Raw genomic sequence first — 7,725 nt, forward strand, 5'->3', positions numbered from 1 at the left:
CTCTCACTGTTCCCTCTCTCACGCTCCCACGTCCTCTCTCTGTCACCTTCCCTCTTTATCTCTCTGCTCCTCTCTTTCTCTCACTGTTCCCTCTCTCACGCTCCCACGTCCTCTCTCTGTCACCTTCCCTCTTTATCTCTCTGCTCCTCTCTTTCTCTCACTGTCCCCTCTCTCACGCTCCCACGTCCTCTCTCTGTCACCTTCCCTCTTTATCTCTCTGCTCCTCTCTTTCTCTCTCTGCCCCTCGCTCTTTCTCTTTCTGAAATGGATTTATACGTGTTATTGCATTAATGTCTTCGTTGCGATGTACAATCCTTGCGTTGTGTTCTTGATTCGTCGTAGATGTGTGATCGTATTAATGTCTTAGTTTATAAACCCAATTCGTTGTTCGTTTCGTGTTTGCGTTTCCGCTTGAAGGATGTCAGCTTCTCTTGTTTCTCGTGCGACGTAAGGCGGTGACGATGAAGATCACAGTAAAGATAACACGTCTTAATTGTTGTAACAGATTAGCTAATTTATTCTACTCAGTGATTCCAAATACAGATTATATGCGTCTGATTACACACTACACAAAACCCGCGGCTGAGAAAGTCTGAAACTATCACTGCCGTGCGGCGACATATGTATTTACTCCAGCCTGAAAAGCTCTCTCTCGTGCGACGTACGCATTTGCTTTCTTGATCGCGTGGCGACCTGTCACGCGCGACGAGTTATTCCAGAACCTTCTACGGAAATATCGTCACGCACGACGAGTGACCTTCTCGAACCATCTACGAAAATGACGCTGTGCTTGCGGGCCCGAAAACCCGCGTAGCACGGCTACACACGCCCCCTACCAGAAAATGTTTCTCGACTCAATTGTCAAAAACAGGCGTCTCAAAATTTCCCCGTACTATTTGTACAATTATGCCGCGTATGCCGTTGCGCATAGCGTTTCGCGCTTACAACTAGTTTCAACTACTACTACTACTATGTGAATACGTGCACTATGATCGCGATATGTGACCTAAAACTTTCCTTAACTAAGGTACCCTTAACCAACTTATATGAGCTTTACCGTGGCCTAGGACTGCCATAAAGAAAATTGCACTTTTTTCTTTTTTCAAATCAAAACAACTTTCAACTATCGCTGCCATAGCCTATCACTGCCATAGCCCACAATGCACTTCGACCTTTGATACAGCTGGTTCTGCTTACTTGTCAATTAAGTGACAGGCAAAGTGTATGGCATGTTTTTTGTTTCATAATTCGATTTTTTGTTTTATGGCACGATAATTCTTGGCACGAACTTGCTCGGTGCAACGTTTAGTCTTGCACGTTTCGAGGGTGAAGGGTTGGAAGGATGGACCAGGCTCCTCTTCTGTGGTACTGCGTGAGATGTCGTAGCCTCCGCCACTTCTGTGCGTTCAACGAAGCGCACGTGAATAACTTTAAAATCGGGTATCTGTTTCGCTGAATAGCATGACGGTCCTTGCTCTCCAGCGAGAACATCACAACACATCAGTTCTTGTGGAATGTCAAAATGCTTGATGCAAGCACTCTTGATGTTGTCCACTGTAAATTCTTCATATTCGTTGAAGGCCACAAATTCTCTGGCACCTACTCTCGCATACTTCTGTGCCTTTCCAGAAACTTCAGCGCTCAGTCGCTGCACGACTATGGTGTCGTCGTCTGGCGTCTCACGTGTCGGCTTCTCCTTTCCTGTTTTCTTCTTCATACGTTTTGCGTTTATCTCTTTCTTGAATTTATTCCATTCATGTTCCGCCATCGTGAAAAGACTTCAACTACTACTACTACTACTATGTGAATACGTGCACTATGATCGCGATATGTGACCTAAAACTTTCCTTAACTAAGGTACCCTTAACAAACTTCACTAACGCGCGTGTAAACATTAAATTCAAACCAACACGTTGATAAACACAGCTAATGATACTCGTAAGGGCCTTACTCGAATTCAAACGTAGGCCTGCATGCGTGTACGACACTACACTATGTGCTCAGCGCTAATCTTACGCGTAGTGCTAATTCGAGCCGCCACGAGAAAGGCTGAATTATAGGGAAAAGGCACGGACATAATATGAAGGAGATACAAAGGATCTCTCAGCGTCTCGTCCATGCGTCTCCCAGTAAACGTGTGAGCCAATTCATCCGGGTCGTATCTCTTCTTGATTCGGCAGGCTCTTGTACAATGACAATGGGCACCATTAGATGCGCCCTTCTTGGAGCCGTCGTTATGACATCGACTTCCACTATCGTATCGCTAGGCTCGCTCACGTTGCCTTCATGCGCAGTTAATCTTTTACTGCCTGTGTCGGGGAACTTGATTCCTCGCTTGCTTTTCGTCTTCTGGCCGAGTGCTCACTGCCGGTATCCTCTTCTAAATCTGATTCCACATTAAAGCTAGTGGATTCGTTTTCCGACTCCGATGGGTTGTAGATGATCGTCTCATCATCACTTTCGCCAAGTTGCTGAGTGGTGTTAGGCTCCTGACCCTCAATGTCCCTTGCAGATGAATCCTTCGCGATTGGATCAACTGCACGAGACATTGGCGGCTGCGGTTGCTCCGTAGAATCCGCTGAAGCCTGTGCCTTGGGCGTTGTGATGAAATGACTTAGGGGAAGTTCGTCTTTCTCATCGAACTCATCATTACCACTACCCTCCTCGTCAGGTGGATATGCCAATGTCGCTGCCGACGTCCTCTCTCTGGCACATCTTCTTGCTGTGTCGGCTTGCTGCAGTCCCACCTAGCTTGTGGGTGCGCTGCCCGAATGTTTTCCACGTACGAGATCACTTCTCGCGTCGTAATCTCGTGTTGGATCAGGTATTTTTTCGGCGTCAATACCTGAATCACCGTGTAGTACGGCTGCCAGGGCGACCCAGGTTTCCTTATAGTGTTAGGCTTTAACACTGGATCATGGTAGTATACCGGATCTCCTACTTCGAAGTCTAATAGGTGTTGTTCGAAGGTTTGGCTGAAAATGATTATGTTATCTATGTATTGAATGGCACACCTGTGATGTAATCCATTTAATACGGTATCTAATAATCTTTGATAAACGCTAGGCGCGTTTGATAAGCCAAATGAAAGGACATATCTTCTGGAATGCACCTCTGCAGGTGATAAAACAAATCTTGGCTTTGTCCTCCTCTGCCATTGCTATTTGGAAGTAGCCCGACTTTAGGTCAAGAGTTGAATAAAAACGTGAGTTTCCTAACGATCCAAGGATATCTTGTATATACAGGGTAATTGATAATATGTGTCCTTCTTTGTGACCTTGTTAAGCTACCTGTAGTCTATGACCATTCGTCATTCAGGTTCATCTTTCTTGTGAACGATGAAGGTTGGACTTGCCCACGCGCTATTGCTGGGTTCTATTATCTTGGCTTCTTATAGCTGATTCACATGATGATCAATCATAGGTCGATAATTAATCGGTGTTCAATATGGCGTGTCGTATAGGTGGGTGTCCTTCGGTGTCTATTGTCATCGTTACTAAGTTGGTACGTCCTAGGTCAAGACTGCTTTCAGCAAACAAGTCGCTGTTTTGCATTAATAGCTCCTCTAGAGCTCCACGCTGATGTACTGGTACGTGATCAAGGTTGACCTTGGGTAGAGTAGGCGTTGATAAATTTTCTTTATGTTTATTGCTTGTCACATAGTGTGCACCTGCATGTTTAGATGCCTTTTCTATCTTGACGAATGCTATCTGTTTTTCATTAACTGATTGGACCAAGGCGATGACACTATTATTGTCAAACGAATATATTGTGTCTGTAGTATTGACCATCGGAAACTTGATACAATGAGCCTTGTTAACAATGACTAATGTTTCTACAGGGAATATACCTGGCTGATCTCGCAGTGCAGGTAACACATCTGTTCCTGTAATCACTACTGTTGTGTTGGCAGGTACGCCTTTTCTTAACTTGCCTTCGCAGATGACGACCGTACGTGGCAGAATCTGTACTTTTTTCTTGAGTAGAACAAGCTGAATATGTTTATCCTCTTGTTCTGCTAACGCTGTCTTTAATGTGACTACTGATCTTCCCACTGATAAAATGCCTTTTTGACAATCGATCCTCATACCGACTGTCTTCATGAAGTCATAACCTAATATGGCTGCTTTACGTAGGTGTGCGACTATTTGAAATCAAAATTTCGTACGGTAGCGTCCAATAACAAGTGGGATTGTCACTTCTCCTATGATCTGCATTGCCTCCAGCGGTGACCTACTTTACCGCAGGCCAAACATATTGGCTGGTTGTTTGAAGTCCACTGATAACAAACGCCAGGTGGTGGTGCGTATTGTGGTCTTTCGAATGGCTCCCTCATTACCGTACGCTGCCACGCTGCGCTACTTTGAGAATTAGGGCACGTAGACTGCCTCCACGTCGCTGGTTGACGCTGCATATATGGTTGGTCGCCAGTCGTGCCTCGTATCGTGCCTCGTATCGTGCCTCGTGCCTCGTATCGTGCCTCGTATCGTGCCTCGTATGCCTCGTATCTTGCCTGCTGTGCTGTGCGCGGGGTGTTTCCCTTGTTATATGACGGCTGTGGCTTTGATACTATGGCCATTAGCTCCGCTACGATGCCACGAATTTCTTGAATCTCTTTATGGGTGATGGGCACAGTTTCCACGTTATCTACCTCCATGGCCTTTAATTCGTCAAGTCGTGCTCTACGCATTCTTACTTCTTGGTCGATAGATGCCTCTCTGATAGCAAGTTCCGCTGCTTTTTCGAGTGTGGGGAAACGGCCGCTAATTAATTCTCTTTTAATCTCTACTGATCTTATTCCATCTACGAATTGTTCCACCACTTGAGACTGAACGAAGGCATCTTTATACGCGTGCTCCCCAAATCCTGCTCTAGCCTCTGCCTCTAGGCGCTTGGCAAAGGTAGACACAGTTTCGTGACGTTCCTGCCTGTCGCGCTTAAATTTCTTTAGAGAAACCGCCATGTGCGTGTTATCTTCGTATTGCATAGGACCAAGCTGTGTCCAGCCAATTTCCGGTGTACAATATAAGGTATCAGACACGAATTTAGCGGCTTCTCCTGTCAGAAGACACACATCCAAATGCGCTGATTTCAAATCATCATCTTCTCCTACAATCAGAGCTAATCGTTGCAAACTCCTCCACTCATCGACGGTAATTAACCCTTCTTCTTCCCCAGAAAACGCTTGAGAAATGGTGAAAGCACTCAATGCCTTTACCACTTTAATTAGTAACCCCACTTGCAGGACGGAGGTGCGCGATGGTGTCTGCTGAGAGGCGGTTAGATCCATGACGGGGATAGAATTAGGTAACAGATCGTACAGCGAATTATTCCCTTACAACCGTGAACGGCTAGAATATTAACTCTTAGGTTGTTATACGTTATACAATATACATTAACAAGCTGAGCACTATATACGTGTATATGCCGTACCCAAATTATGCATGCCTTCTAGACCGGTTCATGGGGGGTGGGGGAAGTGGCTACGCGCTGGTGCGCGCTGATGCGTGCCGCTGTTGTGTTGCCGCCGCTCAAGGTCGCGTTGTCTGTTCTCGCTGCATGCGTGCTAGAACATGTACACGCAGGTCCGACACTGTAGGCCTACAGTAAGTTTCTTAAGAGTTTCGGACGATGGGATGGTAATGTTGCTGTCACTGCCGCCGTTGACGATACTGCCTCTGTCGACGTTGACGGTGACACTGACGATGACGCTGATGTTACTGCTGACGCTCGGATGTCGCTGCTGCTGTTATTGCTGTTACTGTTACTGCTGACGCCGATGCTGACGCTGGTGTTCACGCTGCGGCGATCGACGTTGTTGCTGCTGGCTTAAACCGACCAGGCTCTCCGACTGTTACACGACAGCTCTATTACACGACGTCCTCTCGCCACGTAGTGTTAAGCGAGATGGGAACTTGTGGCTACTGCTGGCTCTGATAATGCTGCGGTCGACGTTGACGATGGAAAGCTGCCGTCGCTGTTGACGATGACGCTAATGCTGATGCTAGCACTCGAATGTCGACATTACAGTTCTGGATACTTCGGTGCTGACGTCGATGCTACAATGTGTAACATATTACTCACGTAGTCATTCGCCGTTACTGTATCTTTCTTGTTTCACTGTTTCCCGCTCGCACTGCCGACTCCTTCCGCACGAATCGAAATGGTCGAAACTACACCAGTGAAATGGCGTTTAGGGTATGGCCGCAGTTGTGATGTACAATCCTTGCGTTGTGTTCTTGATTCGTCGTAGATGTGTGATCGTATTTTAATGTATTAGTATAAACCCAATTCGTTGTTCGTTTCGTGTTTGCGTTTCCGCTTGAAGGATGTCACTGATTGTCAGCTTCTCTTGTTTCTCGTGCGACGTAAGGACGAGTGACGATGAAGATCACAGTAAAGATGACACGTCTTTGTTGTAACAGATTAGATAATTTATTCTACTCAGTGATTCCAAATACAGATTATATACGTCTGATTACACACTACACAAAACCCGCGGCTGAAAACTATCACTGCCGTGCGGCGACATATGTATTTACTCCCAGCCTGAAAAGCTCTCTCTCGTGTGACGTACGCATTTGCTTTCTTCTTAATCGCGTGGCGATCAGTCACGCGCGACGAGTGTGGTTATTCCAGAACCTTCTACGGAAATATCGTCACGCACGACGAGTGACGTTCTCGAACCATCTACGGAAATGACGCAGTGCTTGCTGGCGCTGACCCACTGGCGTAAACCCACAGACTAACGGATACACAGACTGGACACTTCTTATACCCTGCTTGTTAAGCGTTTCGATGATGCTGCCCCTGGCGAATGAAGCGGTCAACTACTCGAAATGGCATCAGCTGGCGGTTATTGCAGTGCGGGAAATTCAGAGTCTAATGGTTCGATGCGGTGCGTGCAGGAGGGATCTACATAATACAGGAACCGGTACCATGACCGGTAAGTGTGGAGAGAGCCAGCCAGCAGCCAGCCAGTATAGACATATAAACTGTACATGTTAACTGTATCTGTCTGGCTGTCTGACAAAATTTATATGAAAATAATTCTTGCCTATATACTGATACTGATAGACTAATCAGAAGCTGATCATGCCCAAACACATTAGTCATAGCTAACCAAAATCCAAAATAGAACGATTCGATTCCAAAATCGAACGATTCTATTACATAATTGAATGGTTTGATTCCAAAACCGAATGGTTTGATGCCAGGATCGAATGGTTTGATTCTCTTTTCTGATATAAAATCAAATAATGTGAACATTTAAAACAGTAAATGCCTAATACAATCGAATTAACAGGCATGGTATCAATTGATGCAATTATACGTTTGGCAGGGAATTATTGTCGATTTATTGCATATAATTATAACATAGGATTAAATAATCAAATATATGCGATAAATCAAATGTTATATGCAATAAATCAAATGCTATATGTGATAAATCGAATGTTATATGTGATAAATCAAATGTTATATGTGATAAATCAAATGTTATATGTGATAAATTGAATGTTATATGTGATAAAATCGACCATAAAACAAAAAATCGAATTATGAAACAAAAAACATGCCATACACTTTGCCTGTCACTTAATTGTCAAGTAATTAAACCATAAGCAGAACCAGCTGTAACAAAGGTCGAAGTGCATTGTGGGCTATGGCAGCGATAGTGCTATGGCAGTAATAGTTGAAAGTCGTTTTGATTTAAAAAAATAA

At 45.0% G+C, this 7,725-nt stretch overlaps 2 protein-coding genes and 1 long non-coding RNA gene across 4 annotated transcripts in view; 1 reads left to right on the forward strand and 2 right to left on the reverse strand.

The window, feature by feature from the left end:
- The first annotated feature begins 321 nt into the window (after nucleotides 1-321).
- On the forward strand, nucleotides 322-4,098 carry LOC106804909. The gene is made up of 2 exons (XR_001393376.1): nucleotides 322-1,027; nucleotides 1,858-4,098. It is a non-coding gene; the product is annotated as an uncharacterized LOC106804909 (long non-coding RNA).
- LOC106804906 overlaps nucleotides 1,276-7,725 on the reverse strand; it is a gene marked incomplete at its 3' end in the record, with an annotated part of 7,807 nt that continues 1,357 nt past the window's right edge. Inside the window, 1 exon segment of the mRNA XM_014806301.1 lies at nucleotides 1,276-1,779. Coding sequence (XP_014661787.1) covers nucleotides 1,276-1,768 — 493 coding nt within the window.
- Nucleotides 4,143-6,841, reverse strand: LOC106804888. 2 transcript variants are annotated; one of them, XM_014806281.1, is made up of 2 exons: nucleotides 5,926-6,841; nucleotides 4,143-5,828 (listed from the first exon to the last, which is right to left on the reverse strand). In XM_014806281.1, the coding sequence occupies exon 2, from the start codon at nucleotides 5,288-5,290 to the stop codon at nucleotides 4,205-4,207; it is 1,086 nt and encodes a 361-aa protein (XP_014661767.1). In that variant the 5' UTR covers nucleotides 5,291-5,828; nucleotides 5,926-6,841; the 3' UTR covers nucleotides 4,143-4,204. The 2 variants fall into 2 exon arrangements, with proteins under 2 accessions (XP_014661767.1, XP_014661774.1); XM_014806288.1 differs by lacking the exon at nucleotides 5,926-6,841 and having other exon boundaries at nucleotides 4,185-4,437; nucleotides 4,507-5,884.

Source organism: Priapulus caudatus, unplaced genomic scaffold (assembly GCF_000485595.1).
Source record: "Priapulus caudatus unplaced genomic scaffold, Priapulus_caudatus-5.0.1 Scaffold5, whole genome shotgun sequence".
Taxonomy (NCBI): domain Eukaryota; kingdom Metazoa; phylum Priapulida; class Priapulimorpha; order Priapulimorphida; family Priapulidae; genus Priapulus; species Priapulus caudatus.